Source organism: Myripristis murdjan, chromosome 8, assembly GCF_902150065.1.
Source record: "Myripristis murdjan chromosome 8, fMyrMur1.1, whole genome shotgun sequence".
NCBI lineage: Eukaryota > Metazoa > Chordata > Actinopteri > Holocentriformes > Holocentridae > Myripristis > Myripristis murdjan.
Window position 1 is genome coordinate 6,529,028 of NC_043987.1, and position 19,138 is coordinate 6,548,165.

The following is a 19,138-nucleotide window of genomic DNA, read 5'->3' on the forward strand; positions in this document are numbered from 1 at the left end:
GCAATACTGGTAATGGATCTGAGGAAAAATAGGGGAAGCAACTTTAAACCCAGTTTCAGCAGGACTACATGATGAAAAAAACGCCCCATGACCTTCTCCTGTAAATACCTCAATAAATCATTCAAAGATAGCCCGCCTTAAATACAGCGAGAGAAATATGTTTTTCATGGCATTGCTCAAGGGGTAAAAATGTCTACAAGGAACAAAATATGTCAACACGGTCGCAATAAATCTCTACAGTTTCCTTTAAATGAGTACATTTGGGTTCGTTCATTACACCGGCCTTGCATTGACCCATCAGTCTTATCCTGCTCATTCCATTGTGACTGCTCTCTTTGTGGTAAAGGTCAGAGGACGAGGATGTGCTCTTATAACAAGGAATTAGATGTGCCTCCACACAATGTTCAGTATTGATCTGTGTACGCGGCAGTATGTTACCAAAGTAGATAACAGCGTATGTCCTCTGAACCCCCATACATCACTGAAGTTTGGTTTGACACCGATGGAGTGGCTCAAGCTCAAACACTGGTGCTCTTAAACATCTTAGCGGCACGTTTATCTGCGAAGCGGTGACCTCTGTGGTGACTAATCTGTAGAAATGTTGTTTTTTTTTTATTATTTTGCCCACAATAGTCTTACGACACCTACTATCTAAAGCCTTTAAAGATGCCTTAAGAAACAACTGAAATGAACACTGTTTAGACTACGCTGACAAAAACACTGAATACACACATTGACTATTAACGCTCAAGAGAGTTATTGAGCTGCAGGTGTGAAGAAACACCAGTTTCTAGACAGAGCTGAAAATGGCTCTGCACCAGGTAAATTATTTACACCAAACCCAATCCTTACTCTTATGCTTACACTCAAACCCATCTCCAAGCAGCAAAGAGCTGTTTGGAGATGGGTCTGAGTGTAAAAAGTGCTGGTCTAAAGCTGTGGATGTGCTGGTCACCATGCCTGCAGCTCCATGATATTAGGGGCAACCAGAGCCTCCATGATATTACAAGCTTATTCCACACATCTGTCAGCTGAGTCTACGTAACTTGTCTCGCGGCAGTGCTGCTTGTTGTAGCTTTAATATTGTTTTTAATTGTGTGTCATCAGTCGCTTTGTAAGAACAGAGGTCCAAACGGAGTGAAAAGAAACTTGATGTTATGATATTAAGAAATCAATCTCATGAATGTGAGCTGATAGGGTTTAAATCATTTTTTTCATAGCGGGATTCTCTGGGTTATGTGACAAATACTGTTAATCTGCTCTTGCTCTCTGTGAAACGTGAACAGCCACCAGCTCCCTCCCAGGCTGATGATTCGTCATGCTATGGTGCGTCACGTCATTTTTGCACTGATCCAGAATAGACACGAATGACGAATCTCATCAGGGGTTGCTGGACAGCACAAAAATAGCGTGACACATGTAACGTGAATATCAGCATTGTACACAGAGGTTTTGACCAAATAAAACGCAATGCATGATGTGGTCGGCTGGGCACCAGATGGGCGATTTTTAAAAAGTGGAACCTTGTGGGAAAGTTAGACATCTCTCCAACACTGGGAAAGACAGAGCAAAGTTATCGACCAGATCAGCATGAGCAGCTATCTGCACTGTAGAGGAAAGAGAGTGCTGATGATGGAGGTACAATGATGATGGTGTAACAGTAGCTGCACCTTGACCTTTCGCTCCAGACATGATACATCTCTATCTATCTATCTATCTATCTATCTAAGACACATTTTGAGAGCGGTCATAGATGAAATTTCACAAATGCACTGTGGAAGTGGTTTCCAGAGACACTGAATGACCTGCCACCCGTGGATGAGAGTGTCAGCCGGGGAACCTTTCACGAGCTGTAATTTGAGGACCTAACTGCGTGAGGAGGGGTGTCGGTCTGAAGGATTTCTGAGAGTTACTGAGGAGCTAAACCATGGAGCGCTTTGAGGGACACCAGAAGGATTTTGTACTGTAGTCTGAAAGAAACAGCTAACTAGTGAAGCTGATAGAGTCTGGAGAGGGGTTTGGCAGGGGGGGCTGGTAAACAGGGCATTACATATGTTTTCATTTTACTTTTATCTTTTACATTTAAAGGAATACTCCAACATTTTGGACAAAATCAAATCAGAAAAAGGGTATTTTGCCTAAAACGTACGAGTATTCATTTAAGGCTTTTTCATGCATTGATAATAAGCTTCCCTGGTAAAGGCACTAGTGTAAGTGTGTTTGTGTGTTTGCACACTAGAGCTCTGGTATGCTGCCACACCTCAGGGGCCCCTGCTACATTTAGTAAACTAAGCTTGGACCATACTCGTATAAATTCTTCCTCGCAGGATATCAGAGCACCGCATCTTCTAATCCGTGCTTCACTCAACACCACACCTCTCCAGACACCCATCTCCTTCCCGTTGAAGTGTGTGTGTGTGTGTGTGTGTGTTTGGCTTGTCTTCGTGTGTTAAGTTCATACCGTATAGATATGTATTTGGAGGGGGAGGTGTAAGTCGAAGGGCCCAAGGTGACAATTTCATAAGCGGCGATCGGGTTCAGTCACACACAGCGGAAGCCAAAGTGTAACGGACGCCCGGCTCACCTTTCACAGTGTGAGGTACAAGGAGATTGTGCGGCCCGGGCTGGGCTGACAAACTGGACTCTCCCGTGGTATTTCAGACGCAGCAGAAGACTGAGATGGCCTGTTAAACCCCTGCTGACGTGGCCTCTGGCCGTCCACTGTAACAGCTCACCGATATCACACAGATGAAATGGAAAGTGCCGTTGTCGCCAAGCTGGTCCCTCTGTCCGTCTGTCCCTCTCCCTCCTCGCCTCCCCCTCCCCCTGATTCTAATCTTCCCTCCATTCCTCCATGTCTCCCACCTTTTTGATTATTTCTCATTTATTCTCTCTCTATCTCATTATCTCTGAGGGGGCTGGCCCACCGCCACAGCGTCCTTATAACACTTCCCTGATAGGACATAAATGAAACAGAGGGCACCGCGTGTCCCGTGATCAAAGCCTCTCTCCTTCCCTCCTCCCTCCATCCCACCATCCTGCAGTTTCCTCCTCTTTCTCCTCCTCCACAACTCCTCATCCTCCTTCTGTCTGTCACTCCTCGCCGACTGATACTAATTCATTCCATGTCCCGTCGCCTCCCTCTCGCTTGTCCCGGTTTCCTGCTCCATTTCAGGAGTGTCACCAGTGTAATGCGAGAATGTCTCTGTGTTCGCTTCCTGCTCTCTGGTGACCTTGTTTTTAACCTTGTCCCCTTCCATTTCCTTCCCTTGTCTTTCTCTCTCTTTCTCTCTGTCTCTGTCACTGTCTTATCTCCGTTTCTGCTCTCTCCGGCAGCCAAGATGGCAATGAGCAGCATCCTCAACGCTGATGACATCAAGAAAGCACTAGACGCATTTGCAGGTACTGTTTTGCCACTAATAATAAAAAAATAAAAGTGCCCTCTGCTGGTTTTTTTTTTTTTTTTTTTTTTGCCCTATCTAAAGAATATATTTCATGTGTCGAAAGATGATTTCAAACATCATTCCAATTTTGCTTTAAAGGACAATATTTTGAAATTAATGTAAAAAAGTAAAGCTCTACAACTTTTCCAAAGGTAATGTTACATTCATATACTCATTGGATGGTCTGGGAGCTTGATTAAATAATATAAATTTATAGAAAAATTAATTTGCATTATTGCACATTGGAACTAAGAAGCAAACATATGCTTGCTGTGGTTTGCCATTAAAGAAAATAACATACCCTGGGCAGCCATTTTGGAAAGTTATAACTGGGCCACTTCATGTTACATTCTGATTTGCACAACTTCACCATAAAACTTGGAAGGGTCTTCACATGCACTTCCTGCTGCGAAACTGGAGTATACAATAAATCCAACACCCCTTGAAGAGGGTGTTATGTTTGCATGACTGTGTGTGTGTATGTGTGTGTGGACTGAGAGGAGGCACAGTACAGAAGTTGGAGCGCTTTGACCTAGAACTAACGGGACCTCTGGCAAACACATGTTCTCAATCTATTACTGTCACACTGTTGGAAAGCTTTTAATATGAGGCCCATTACAATTAAGAGGCTCACTACAATTAACTTTTGCCCTTCGGCCCTCCTCATTCAGATCAACACAGAACGATCCTCAGTAATTACACAACTTTCAGCGACTTAAAGTAACTTTGTATAGGTTCCTCACATCGCCCTACAGACCGTGTGCATTCATGCTTTTTATATTTGCATCATCTGCAATAGAAACACAGTTGTCTTGGTATGCTGAAGAATCTTTGTTATGCCAGCTTTAAAATCGTTTCCGGCAACAAAACAAAAGCAGATTTTAAAATGTTTTCGAAAATGTCAGAAATACATATATTTACTGTATGCTGATGTTGTGTGTGTGCATGTGCGTCTGTCTCTGTGTGTTTTTTTTTTTTTTTTGTGCAGTTGCTGATTCATTTGACCATAACAAATTCTTTGAGATGGTGGGTCTGAAGGCCAAGTCTGCTGAAGACGTGAGGAAGGCCTTCCTGGTGCTGGACGCCGACAACAGCGGCTTCATAGAGGAGGAGGAGCTCAAGTGAGACACACACTACCCGCGTGCACACAGGCACGCATGCTTGTATGCACATAAGCATGCACAAACACACACACACCGCCTTATATATTCATGCGTATACTCAACCCAGTCGCCAGAATGAAATGTTTCCATTTTACAGTGTGTGTCTGCAAAGCAACAAATACATTGAAATCTCAGTGTCTCTGAACCAGACAAGGAAAAAAATAACGCCTGCACACTTGAACAACATTTCAATCTGAACTGGGTCTTCCTCAGGTAAAGAATGAATTTTAAAAAACTGAAACCACACCCCTATTTATTAATCATCACCTAATAGGCTGACAAGCTTCGTGATGGCAGGTGTAGTTAACCATCTAAGATAAGATCCAAACATCAAATAACAACAGAAAAAAAAACACATAGGAAAAGGCAATAATGCAAAAGTCATACTTCAAAACATCACACATACATCTTCTATATAATCTTTATATCAGGTTCACTATCCCAAAATCTACTTGTGTTCACAAAAATGTTGTATTATGTAGGAGGCAACCTTCAAATTCTTGTAGAGAGATCGTGTCATTAGTTAATCCTCCACAAAAATCTGGATCTTGGATTGTGCAGACATTACTTTTTCCTTCACTGGCACTTTTTTTTTTTTTTTTTTTGATAGATTTGCAACAATTGTACATGATGTGCATGTAACTGCTTGCCTCCTACTGTTTATGAACCAAAAATATGTTGCATATGAGCATTAAGCTTGTAGGCAATGTGTAGCCAACTTTGGTTTGCTTTGCTGGCTCCATTAGGCACCAAAACTACTTGCTGAAGGTCAGGAAAAGGTCAAGGTTAGGTTTAGGAAAAGGTTTGTCGTCATGGTTAAGGTTTGGAAAAAGTCATGAGTTAACATTACGAAACATTAGCTATTGTTCGCGAATATTATCAAAGTCCAGTTGATTGTGTCATCTGGCACCCCACCTACCTCCTGATTTGGCGTTTTTTCGTTGGCTTTATGTTACATCACAAAACTTGAAAACATGATTTGTTAACATATCCTCGGTTTGCAGAAATGTAAAAGCTAACCATTTTTTCCTGGCGACTGGGCTGACATACTCATATCTCTTAATCAGCGAGTCAGCACTCCATTCCATAGTGCTTCTAACATCTTAAAGGTGTTTCTGTGAAGTTATTAAGTGATTTGCTCTCTGATGATGAAGTTTCCATACCAAAAAGCAGAACTTCTCATTCAGGTGACTCTGCACGGCCTCGGCTGGTCGGGATGGGATTCTTGTCTCTATTGCAGCCCTTTGTGATTAAGGGTGACACGACAGGTGTATATTTGCATAAAACATCTTGCACAGAGCACCTTTAAACGTCATCAAAATTTGATGTTTCAGAAAAAAAAGAGCTCTCTCAGGGGACCAAAAGTATAAGAGCAATTAAGCAAGCATGCAGCAAAAAGTGAGACATCTACCCTGGTTACATCCGTAGCTGCATGGGATGCATGCATGGGAAACTTGCATGGTGGACACACACACACACACACACACACACACACACACATAGAGACACAATGCACATATATACAATATGAGTGTTCTGTGACACAGGTCTGTTCTGCTCTCTTCTCTTTGGTCAGATTCGTCCTGAAGGGATTTGCCAAAGATGGCAGGGACCTGACAGACAAAGAAACCAAAGCATTTTTAGCAGCAGCTGACAAGGATGGAGATGGCAAGATCGGAGTTGATGGTAAACACCAACATCAAATACCATTAGAGGGAGTGTCAAAAGATCACACACACATAAAGACAGAGGCAGAGATGAAGTCCCACACGTACACACACACAAAAAAAGACAATCTCTCTTTCTTCCAAACCATCGTGGAGAGGTTTATGCTGTGGCTCAGTTGTAACTGCATGGTACATTCATTTTGATTCACACTGCCTAATTGCTCGAGTTTTGGTAGCGATTTTGTAATGATGGATTGATTCAAGATTCAATCATTCAGACAAAGACTGTTGTTATCCTCCCACCTTGGCAAAGACCTCACACTGGCTGGATGCGATTCAAATTGTGCTTTATCGACCACAGGTGGAACAACCTCACAAATTCTCTAACTTCCCTGTTCCTTAATTTGTTATCTTTGCCGTCCATACACACAAATGCCATGCTACTACATGGCACAAGCACTACTGTATTTGTTCAGCAGTTCAGTTGCTAGTGTATGGATTAAGTGCTTCAGTTACTAAATCTGTGGCTTTCTTTCGGACTGAACCAACAGTTGGTGTATCAGACAAGAGACAGAAATAGTATAGACATGAGCAGGTTCAGCAGGTGCAGTTGCCAGTGTTTGTATTATTGGCTCACATGGTGAATCAGGTTGAACAAGCTATAGATTTTTTTCACAGCCGCCATTTTGACATGAAATAGTGGGGTAAACCCAGATGTTACTGGTGACATTAATTCAGGTTCAGGTCCATTGAGGTCTAACAGAGCCAGGCCTGGTGTTGTTCATGCTGGCTCACTGGAAAGCCTCTGCAACAGCATTTGTGCATGCATTGCCATGTTTAAGCTTAGGAACAGGTCCATCGTCATGGTGGAGCCTAGGTAAAGGTCACGGTCAATGTTACAAAGCATGAGCTGACGTTTGCAAACATCAGCTAGGGAACGTTAGCAGGTCTTGCATGACACAGGACTCAAATTCCAGTCTGCAGAAGCAAAGCTGATTGTGCCATCCACCGCCTTACCTCCCTCCTTCTTGGTGCAGCTCAGTTACTAAACCTCTAAATCGGTCTTTTGGACTGGACAAACAGTTGGTATATCTGATTGAGGGACAGAAATAGTACAGACATGAGTAAGTGAAAGACTCTGCAACACACAAACGGAGCAGACGCTGCATTACTGTCATCAGTAACACCTGTGTTTACCTGCTATTTCATGTCAAAATGGCTGCTGTGCAAAAGGGTCTAGAGCAGGGGTGTCCAATCATCTGCCAAGGAGGGCCAAGAGGCTGCAGGTTTTCATTCCAACCAAGACCTCCACCAGGTGATTTCACTGATTAGTTCCTCCTTCCTGACACAAGGTGAGGTGATTAGTGAAGTCACCTGGTGGAGGTCTTGGTTGGAATGAAAACCTGCAGCCTCTTGGCCCTCCATGGCACATGATTGGACACCCCTGGTCTAGAGGCAGCACCACCATTTGATGATACATGGTACAAAAGTTAGAGAATCATTGCCTCAGTCGGGAGGCAGAAGGTTAAGTGTATCAAAGTAGTCCTGGATTGATTCACTACCATCAGACAGCCCAAAAGAATCACGATTATGCTGCACAAGCTTTTACGAGTAATTTTATGGTCTTTTTGTCCCATTTGGAACTCTGAAGAAACCAACATCTTGTGTTGTTTTGAGGAGATGCTGCTTCGGAGATGTGCAAGCAAACTCACTCAGTGTGATATAGACAAACATACTTTCCTATTTCAACAGATGTGAGGGTGAAAATGCGTGTACGCTGTCTCCCAGCACCAATTTACATTGTTCCCTGAGACTGACGGCACACCAAAAGGGTCACAAAGGTTGTTGTGCCGCTACTCAAGTGGCATCCAGCTTCTCAATGATCGATACGATGTATTGTTAGTGCAGTGGCTTATTGATTCCAGCGGATTACGCAGTTTGGAACAGGGACAAAATTGGAAAGCAATTCTCAGTGCCCATGCAGCCCGGCTCCTTCCTTATGAGCCACGCTGCAGTTTGCAGCATTTTCAAGCATCTTGATGTGACTTTGCTTCGTCTGAATGGCATCGGTCTCCGGGGCAAGTCAGCTCCAGAGTGGGAATCCGCTGCAGCAGACATGCCTTGTATGAGCGCTTCCCCAGATGCCCACGTATAGACAGGCAGATGGAAAGGCAAACACACAGAGGCATGCACGGAGGCACATAAACACAGGGAGAGGCAAACAGACACGTCCTGTAAATATTTATTTCTCTTCTTCTCTTGCAGAGTTCACTGCCCTGGTGAAAGAGTAAATAGCTGCCTGTCCTGACTGATTAGCGCTCCAAGACCACCTCCCTCCCTCCCAACGGCCGCCACACCCTGATACTCGCTGACCCCCCCCCCACCCCCTACCCCCCAGCCCACAAGACTGCAGCTGATCCCCGCCACACGCGCACTCCTCTTCCTCACCCTCATCTAACCCCCTCCCCACACACACACACACACACTCACACACACACACACACACACACACATTCTGCCACCTAGCCCACTGCCCTCCTCACTCAGCGCCCTGCTGCGCTAGAGGAAGGGAACTGTGGTACCCTCCCCAACACACATACACACACACGTGCACACACAGCCTGAAATGCCCCGACACACAGACACACACACACCCACACACACACACTCATCCTCCAGTACCCCTCCAACTGCTGTCATCTTATTTATTTTATCCTTTTTATACAAACCGTATGTGTTTCTGTTTATGTATAGATACCAAACATGCCTGCAAGGCTAAACCTCATGTTTTAAAGTATAATGTAGATATTTAAAGAAGAAGAGAAACATAAGAGAAAGCCCCTCCTTTCCTTCTCTTACTAGACTTCACCCTTTCTTTAACCTCTCCCTCTTTCTTAGCCAACACTTCCTCTCACTTTCCCGCTTTCCCCCATTTTTTTCCCCTGTTTTTCTCTTCTTTATTTCACTTCTGGCACGGTTACCCCTCTTGCATTTCCTCTCCTCTCTGTCCCTCATCCACCATCACTCCATCTTATTCATCCCTCTCTCCTCTGGTAATGAGCTGTTGTAAAACACACCAAAAGAAGAAAGAGGTCAAGCTGTGAAAGAACAAAATAAAAAGAAAAAAAATGCCTCAAGAACACTGACTCACGGAGACTCTTCTGTTAATCATTTTCTTTGATGTAATTCTTTTATCTGATTTCACACTGTCAGTCCCTCTTTCCTTCCTCCTTTCTTTCTCCCCGTCCCTCTTTCACTGTCAATTATGCTCTTATTAAGCAGAGCATGCTGTGGCATATCTTGAAAGCAGCCTAATAATGGGATGTACTTTGAAAAGGATCAAGCCTAGTGCTTTGTCTTCAAGAAGGCCAAGACGGTCCCTTAAAATCATTTGTTCGTAAGGGTTGGCTGTGTTGACCTTGCCATCTAAGCGGTGACAAGAAAAAAGAAACATCACAAAAAAAAGCACCATATTCTATTGCACATCACTGAGGAACATCTTTCTGCTAGTGTTTGCTTTCTGCCCTGATTTGCATATCATATTACATTATGAATGTAACTTCAGAGAGAGAGAAAAGGAGGCGGAGGCCGTATTATTCCACTTGTCAAAGAGTCTTTATTCAGAGCAGCCGTGCTAGTTTAACAGAGCCCCGCTGTCAAGCCATTAGCAGAACTGGATTCACACTGAGGTTCAATTTGGGTTAAGTATCCCCAGTGGAGGGCCCAAACTGGCAACCCTGAGATCCTCATTCTTTAGTAGGCCATTTTACCGCCCGAGCAAATAAACACAGATCTGTAGCTTACGCTTAAGGCACCAGCAGAGAACAGTTTGGAGCTCACACTGCTGACAAACCATTTACAGTGAATGGTGAATGAGCAAAGGTCAGTGAAGTGAGTTTGGATTTCTACATACTGACATATGTAAATGGCATCCCATATGACACGTAAGATAAAGTGCTATTTGAAAGAAACAATAAGTCCTGATTAAAACATCATCATTATAACTCTTGAATGACGCAAAATCTTGCCAAAATAAAATAAAATGTGCATTTAATGTACACACATTATAGTAATTAATGACAAGGGGTGAACCATTTTTATCTGATGATGGAATAATATTATTGTTGAATGACGTAATAACAGTTGTTACATTCTAATGCTTATATTGCGTTATTATGACATCTTCAGTTCAAATATGTTACTTCCTTTGTGTATAATCACTGGTCAATGTAGTAATGTGATATGACATAATGTCTGCGGAACCATTACATCACCACTATGTTATTCATGAATCTATTGCGCTTACAGTCTACAATTACTTTACATTGCATTTTCACAAGTAATTACACTATCAATTATGACACTGTCAGTTGCTCCAAACCCATTTGAAAGAGACATTTGTCATGCAATTAAAATTTAGCGATGGATTTGATTCTGTAAAGGGTGCAGAGGAACATGGTAGAGATACAATACAATGATGAAAAAAATATATAAATTATGTAAATGATGTTATTTACTAATCAAGCATCTATACTGTAACCATTATGACATTGAGACTCCATCCCTGAGTTATATTTACATGACATCCCAGATTATCTAAGCACCAATAAATTCTAGTTGCATATTTACATTATGTAAACACATTAGTATTACAAAGCTACTCATTCTCACCATTTATTGACATCTAACAGAACTAATATGTAAAAGTCAACATGGAAAACTTATATATAGAAAACTCATTATAGAACAGGGAAAAAATACTGAATAGATGATTTGGTTTCTAAGATCAAAAATATGCATATGTTTACAGTATTTTATTTTGTGTTTCAGGCCTTTGAAAGACTTCTCTGTGTATTTATGCAGGCCAGGTTGGGGCAGTGTGGCGAACACAGAGCTAGTATGGTTCAGAGTGAATGGTGGTTATGATGTTTCAAGGTTAAGATGTCATCGCCGATGTAGACGTGGCGCTGATCTGTCATTGGTGGATGTTGGCTTCAGCTTAACTGTGGCAAATGGGTTGGTGCCCCTATAGAACAGAGACGAGAGAGAGAGAGGGAGAGAAGAGAAAACCAGTATCATGAAATGCTCTGGCCCCAAATGATGTCCGCGAGCCTGACAGTAGAGGTTACGACAAGAAATATTGTGAAATTTTAGAGACGTAAGTGCTGCATTTCCAACTGTGCAAGCATCATCTAGCAAAGTGTTCACCTGAAGTGAGAGCGGCGGCTATTGTTGCTAAATGGCCATAACTGAAATGGTTTTCAACACTACACTGCACTTCAGACTCTTATGGAAGGCAATTCCATGTCATTTAGATCGTTGCCCCCATATATTGGTCTCTGATTTAATGGTTTCATTATATACTTGAAAAACATCATTAGTTTCTCAAGAGGAATGAACATGAATGGGTTCATTTTAACACTTCACAACATGTCTGAAATTTCAAAGCATAACTCTCAGTGTTGCAGCACAAAAGCTGAGAGTGGAGTGTTCTTACTTTGGGAAGAGCTCTGGTCGAGATCCATGTGCTTCTGATCTCTATAGTGGAATAGGAGAAATGGAGAGGGGTGGTTAGTTAGGGCCAGTAACAAGCGCACAAAAAGGACTCATGCACTGATAGAGACTCAAGTGGGCTCAAGCCCTTGCCCATTTGTCCAATAACCTGTCCATTCCTGCTATGAAGAGTTAACTTCCAAAATGCAGTGGAGGTAAACAAAACAAAATAAGACTAAGAAAAAAAAACAAGGTGACCTGTGGTTCATCCCTCACAGGATTTGCACCAACCTGTGCAGAACTGATCTCAGCCTGCGCAAGTATCAAACAGCCTCCACCCCCTTAAGATGGTGCACTCAGAGTCTTAAATTAACACCCACATGCCAAATGCAGCGAAAAATTGGCTTTGAGCTGTAAATAAGTTGGAGGTACAAGCCAGTTGTCCAGGAAAGTAATTTTCAAATCGCAGTTAAATTAGTCAGATTTTCTCCTTTTACCTGCCATTGGAAGATGAATCTGTACTCTGTCCTTGACACAAACAGTCATTTTGTGCTATGGGACAGTGCAAATCTAACTTATGGCTTAGTAAGTCACTTAAGTAAGTGATTTACCATTTCTTGAAAGTGACACAATTTGTTTCAATCATCATTAGAGCAATCATTTTGCGAATCAAAGCGTCGTTTTTCATTTTTGAATAAACTTGCCAGTTATTTGACCGTTAACACAACTGCACAAGGACACCCCTCTCCAATCAAGGTGTATTGGAATGGCTCTGTAAAGATTTTACAGTATCAGGAGGGCCTTTTTTATCTTGAGCTCCTGCCTGCCAGACTCTCTGCATTTTCCTGGCAGAAACAAAAAGGCTGGTCAAATCATTATGGGTTTCAAAGCACTGGAAGGAGAAGAGGATAGCGTTATCACACAGCATTTTCCTAAAGATTACACACACTACCAGACCCATCTACCCACGAAAAAACCTCAAATAGGACTTTGGGCATAATAATATCCCACATAAGCTATATTGCAGCATTCAGAAGATCCAAAATCATGCAACAACACAAAAATTCACACATGCACATACGAAAACACGCACACACACACACACACACAACCTCCTTGACCCTACATCATCAGCAGCTGGAGCTTCCTCCCTGCATCCACCAGAAAGAGGGCTGTGGTGTCATTGAGAACAGCACCTTGCCACAATACCCCTGCTGGACAGATGGGGAAATACCATGTATATCTTTATAAGGGCACTGGCCTTTGTTATCATAACTCCCTGTTCTCTTTGAACATCTTTGGAGAAAAAGTATTCAGCGGCTGAATGTGACCCAAAACTGTTTTTTTTTTCTCCCCTAGGATCTGTTCTTTTTGCCTTGACTGCTCACATTCATCTGTGTATGTGACCTGTATCTGACATCAGTGTGAACAGATCTGCGTCATGACCCCACATTTACAGCAAGCACACTGCTGAACAACAAAGAATGTCATTGCCATCATGACAGTTGTTGAAATAGTGGTGCAGGCATTCATTTCTTGAATTCAGGCGGAAGGGGAAAAAAGGCTTGGGTTGAAGCATCCTCCATTATATCTGTTAAATTGATAGCTTCACTATCTCCATGTCATTGTTGTTGCTGCTATCCTCTGTATTTTGTTTGTGAGCGCGCTCAGTGGGAGCAAACCACATGAATTCTGATCTGAGAGTTCACACAGCCGCCACACCACCAGGAATTTGAGTTAGGACAATGTGTGAAAATCAGAATTAAAATTGTCAGATTCAGTTTGTTTTTGTACTGTTCACACACACACAAAAAAAATCAGATATGCGTCACATTTGAGGTAAAAGTCTCCTACTCTTGTACATTTATTTCTTAGTTGAACTGAATAAACTTTAATCAACTCTATTGGGCGATTCATCAACGACTGCATTGTCCCCACTTTTGCTCATGCTCATGTTTGCCCATTGAACTAATTATCCTGCAGCTCCTTCTTGATTATAATTAGGCCATTCGAATAAAATATAACAAACATCAGCTTTACAAAAGGAAAAACTGAAAGACTGACTGATGCCTATCTGAGTATCTGAGTGACACACTGACTGTCTGATTAACTGCCATACCTGGTTGTTGGAGCGGGACTCCACCCTGTTGTCGAGTGCGACCGACTGCATAACCGGCTGTTTATTGGAGGATAGAGATGGAAGCGGCGGGGCAGGAGGCGGGGCTTGGCTGTAATTGCTGCCGCCTGATTGGTCCAGCAGGTTATTCAAGCTACTGCTGCTTCGAAGAGTGGAGCTACTGAAATCACAGAGATAATGTTTAATGTTTTCTTTGTCAAGGTGGAGTATAAGTTATACATAAGGTCACAGCTCTTATGTCTTGATGAAGATCCTTTTGCATTTAATACATGTATTTGGGGTATTTAGTTTCATTCATTTGTTATAAAAAGAAAAAATACATGAAATAAAGGAATTTATTGTGTTATGGTGTACATGGAATTTCCCTTTAAATCCAATCATCCCATCAGTTTGATTGATTTTCCCTTGACTGGCATTTTGGGCATTTAGCTGTGCCACGTATCCAGAGCGACTCTTGACAGTTTTAGTTCAGAAAACCTCATTGCCGTTCCTCTCAGCAATGGGTCACCCAAATATCCTAAATAGTTCATGCTATTATTCCAGGCCTGGGTATAATGTTGACCCTGTTTTCGGAGTGTTTGTCTCATAAAGCAGTAAGGATGGCTTGGGGAAGCGGCTAAATTAATTCTGTGGCAGGTGTGTGGAAAGCCAAGAGTCAAAACATATTTTAGGTCTGGGCTTTGGTTTGAAAAACTTCATAATGAAAATCCTATCCAAGCCATGTGGAAAGCGTGACCACATATTCATACATTTAAGATGGCCTGGACTTCATTTAAGACAATATTTAAAGAAGAAGACAGACAGGAGAAACTAGGAGCATTAGGAACATTTGTGCTTATGCTTGCTGTTAAAAAAAAAAAAAAAAAATCACAATATCATATCTAATGGTCTAATGGATGTAAATCCACCAGTAAAAAAAAAAAAAAAAAAAAAAAAGATTATTTTCCTCATCTGCTTGCTTGATTAGTATGTTTTGCTCTGACAAATGGCTCCACAGACTAATTAATCACAGCCTATATCTACCTGGAATCCTTTATAAGAATAAAATTAGACTAAGGGCATTTATGAAATCAAAAATCCTATGGCTTCCATCCTGAATCTTCTCTTTTGTCATCTCGTCTGGCATGGTGCAGTTCCTCCAACCCCCCCCCCCCCCCTTTTTTTTTTTTTATTCGTGTCTCTAATTCCCTCTTTAATGTGTCTCTTTATTTTCACTATGAGAGATGACAATAAATTTCCTAACAGGCTGTGGTTGGCATGGCAATAAAGTTTGAGCCATAAATCCTGAACCCATTTTATTAGATGTTTACCTGAAGCTGCTTGGTTTTGGAGTATCATCCGCCGCTTCCACGTAGGTAGCTGGGAACCATCCCTGACTGCAGACGGGAGAGGGAGAAATTAACGGTGGCTTTGTGCACGGGGCGGGAAGGTTATGAAGACTGTGATGTGGATTCACAAGTCTCGCTTCAAGATTAACAGTGATCAAGCTTTTGCCGGGACATGTGTGCTTTGAATTCGTACTCCATGGTTTTATTAAATGCTTACATTTTCAATTTATCTTGGAAACGATTTGTATTTATGCTACTTTTCCTAAGCAAGATTCTGTATATTCTTTGAGGCATATATGGCATTTATACCTTCTTCAGTTATTTCTAACAAACTGCTGCTTCTTCAGTCTTCTTCAATCGTGCCATACAGAGTCTACACACCACACATAAAACACATGCACTATATAACATCTTCCCTCACCGTGAGCTACTGGCAGTGCGGCCTACAGCCAGCCATTCCTGGGCTGGGGGACCAGCACAGTTATCATCTCTCCCCTGTCGAAGGGCAGCAGGGTGGAGTTAGAGGCAGGAGGCTGGTGGGCAATCAGGGCCCTCACGGATCCTCCTCCACCACCTACAAGTGAGTCTGATACAGAGCTGCTGTGAGAGTGGCCTCTCAGGGGAGACGGGGCTGGAGGGATAACAAGAAACAATCAACAATATTAGTTGTTAGTTAGAGACAGATACAGAGATTTTATTTATGGACTATCAGACTCTAAAAACAAGGGATGACATGTAAAAGTAAAACTGGCCTATTTAGCCTGAGGAAGTTTAAACTTGAGATGAAATGAAAAATGCCTTTTTTACCCTTAGAAAACTTTTTTTTTATTATTCTTAACCCATAAAATAAAATTCTTAGCATTCTTATATCATTTTTTTTTCATCCTGTAGAACAAAATATAATGTGTGCTTATATAGGCATGAACCAACCTGTTTCAACCAATTATATCATGACATCCACCCGTTAATCCCTCGTCTACTTTGGAGATTGACAACTGCTTTTCAACGTTCAAATCAAATCCCGCCAATGTTCTATCCTCTTTCACTCACACAAATACGTCACCATACAGAAGTTAGATATGCTCGACATGCCGTTTCATACGGACTTTAACAGCAAGAGACCAGGATACACAGATTAACTCTCTCCTCTCTTATCACCCTGTTTATTCACTTATGCATTTTTTTTTTTTTTTTTTTACTGTTTTAAAATGGTTATGGCCATATTTCCATTTTTGATACATTATCATGTAATTTGTCACGTAATTTTTACTCCAGATAAATAAGCAAAATACACTTGCTGCAGAGGGAGGTACATATAAGGAAGTACAAAGGCATACAGTGTGCAAAATGTGGCAAGAGAGGAGGACAAGATGGAGAAAAATGGCGATAAAAGGCTCAAAAGAATGATAAAGCCAGTGGTGAAGACTGAATGGACGGTGATATACAGCACAGGAGAGACTTTATGTGCTGCAAATGAATTACACACAAGAACTCATCCAGCAGGGATGAAAATGTGGCACCTACAGTACTCGGATAAAATATTTTCTAACATAAAAGCACACATAGCCTACATTAATAATTTATTAACACAATGGTGCAATTTTAAAAGCTGTGATAGGATCTGTCTTCATAAATACTGAGCAATAATTATCAAGTGGCCTCTTCTTTTAAAGTGGATACACCATTTTGGAACCAAGCCGTCCAAATATTCAAATGAAGGCCTCACCTCTAGATGGCGCTCTCCCAAGGGGCTGCTCCTCTCTTCCCCTCCCTCTCTCCTCCTCCCTCATCCATACCTGCACAGTCAGCAACATAACATTACATTTAGTGGCACAACCAATCTGACAGGCACTGACATATGCAGTACACTATAATATTAATATTTCTTAGCTAATCAGGATCCGACACTTGGTCACGTCAGTCAGGGAAATAGTTACAATAGTTGTAATACAGTTAAAGGAATACTCCAGTGTTTGGTCAAAATACCCATTTCATTTATCAAGACTGAGACAAGATGTTTGATGCCATTTTTAGCTCTGTACGTTCAGTGGTTCAGTTCCTGTAGGTAGCATTTTGTGTAGCTTAGCATAAAGACTTGAAGTCTATGGGAGTCGTTAGCTTAGCTCAGTCAAAGTGAAAAAAAAAAAATACATGTTATAGCAACTCCGAAGCCGTCTTATTTGGACAGTGTATTTTGTGTATTTGAAACACACGTCTACCAAGTACCCACAGGGCTGAACCAGTGGACGTACAGAGGTGAAAATAGTATCAAACATCTTTTCTCAGTCTGGGTAAGTCAGAAAATAGGTATTTTGTCCAAAATGTTGGAATATTCCCTTAAAGCTGCACTGGATAATTTGGTGTTTCCACGTGGCAGCAATAACCTTTTGATATATGAACACTTCATTATCCAGAAATCCTGTAACATGCCATCAGTACCCTGGTGCATAACGGTGGAGAGAAATCTTTTGAGAGCTAGTTGAGCTATTACTGCTGCATCCATCCTTTTGCATTTTCCCTTTCACTCGCTCCAAGCTTTTTATTTCACTCTTAAGTCTCAATTTATCACTTCCTGCACGTTTGTCACTTCAATTAGAGGAAACGGGATGCTCTTCTTTGTCGCAGCCCTCTTCATGATGTAGACAGATAAGACAAGTGTATCTATACATACAGAGCTCGCCTAGAGCTGCTTTAATTAACAGGTCAATCTTTCTGTCTTGTTTGCCAACCACAAAAAAATCAGCCAGGCAACCAATCTTCCAGCCAGCCAGACGACCAGTGTGCAATAAAAAATAAATTGCCATCCATCCAAGCATCCAACCATCCAGCCGGCAAGCCAGCCAGTCAGCTCTAACAGCTGCCTCTGGGGGATAACTACAGAATAAGCAAAGATAAATCCCACATCAAGCAAAACAAACACAGAGCCCATGTTAATCCCCTGATGGTTATTACACTGGGATCTGGGATCTCTGGGGTTCATTGTCATGTCACCTCACAATGAGGAACAGACTGAAACCGATGGGATTTATCTTGGGGGGGGGGCTTTGTTCAGTCTGTTTGAATAGTAATTGCAGACGTCACACAAAGGACCACACAGTTTCAGTTTGCAGATAGATCAATGATCTCAATGCCGCTATTTTAAGACGGGTTGAGTATGTTTCTACTCATTAGAGGCTGTGTCTTCTCAGATGATGTGTGCCAGTCAAATTATTTGCATAATTTGAACGAAAAACGCCACCGATGCAGGTCGATTTTGAAATAAAGTCAACCTTTATGATGCTTTAGATGCTGTGATGAACGAAATGAAATAGCTCATAATTCATTTCGCCACATGGAATAAACAGTGCACAGATGTTTGTATTTATTCATCTCCGTGAGCAATGAGGTCATCGTTTAGACAGGAAATATTGAGCTTTACAGCCGCATTACACGTTGTCTTGTTTCTTTCATGCCAGAAAATCTTTTGTAATCTTTGTCTTTTCATTCCTTGCCAGAGGTTTTATCCTCCTCAGTTTGGCTCAGAGGCCTTCCACATAACAGAATTAGGCTTCTTCTTGCCAGACGTGTGTCGTTTCACTGGTTTCAAGGCTCAAACCAGCAGAGGGCGCCCTGGTAACAAAAATAGTTTTTCACTGACTTTGCTACAAGGATATTTGTCATGATAATAGAGAAAATGTTAAAGTGTATTATCCTTTCTGTGGAGCATATTTTTCACTGTCATATGGAAGCAGGTAGAAGGGTGAGAGGGTGTAGGAAAGAGTAGAGAGGGCAAATTTTCAAGCCTTCACACACCACTGGTTCCTGAAACACCTGTTTCCATCACAACCTGTTTTCCATTTAAAGACATTTCACCTAATCTTTGTTTTGTTTTCTTTGTGACTATTTCTAGGTTGTGTCCTCCTGAATA

At 41.8% G+C, this 19,138-nt stretch overlaps 1 protein-coding gene and 1 long non-coding RNA gene across 2 annotated transcripts in view; one reads left to right on the forward strand and one right to left on the reverse strand.

Annotated features, from left to right (window-relative positions):
• The window catches only part of pvalb6 (parvalbumin 6), a 51,380-nt gene extending 41,976 nt beyond the window's left edge, over positions 1-9,404 (forward strand). The window contains exons 2-5 of the mRNA XM_030058911.1: positions 3,337-3,402; positions 4,432-4,564; positions 6,183-6,292; positions 8,539-9,404. Of these exons, the coding sequence (XP_029914771.1) occupies positions 3,342-3,402; positions 4,432-4,564; positions 6,183-6,292; positions 8,539-8,564 (330 nt within the window). The 5' untranslated portion in view covers positions 3,337-3,341 and the 3' untranslated portion in view covers positions 8,565-9,404. The remainder of the gene's footprint in view (positions 1-3,336; positions 3,403-4,431; positions 4,565-6,182; positions 6,293-8,538) is intronic.
• On the reverse strand, positions 6,883-7,526 carry LOC115364373 (uncharacterized). Its single transcript, XR_003928662.1, has 3 exons — positions 7,471-7,526; positions 7,291-7,365; positions 6,883-7,146 (listed from the first exon to the last, which is right to left on the reverse strand). It is a non-coding gene; the product is annotated as an uncharacterized LOC115364373 (long non-coding RNA).
• Positions 9,405-19,138: the final 9,734 nt, after the last annotated feature.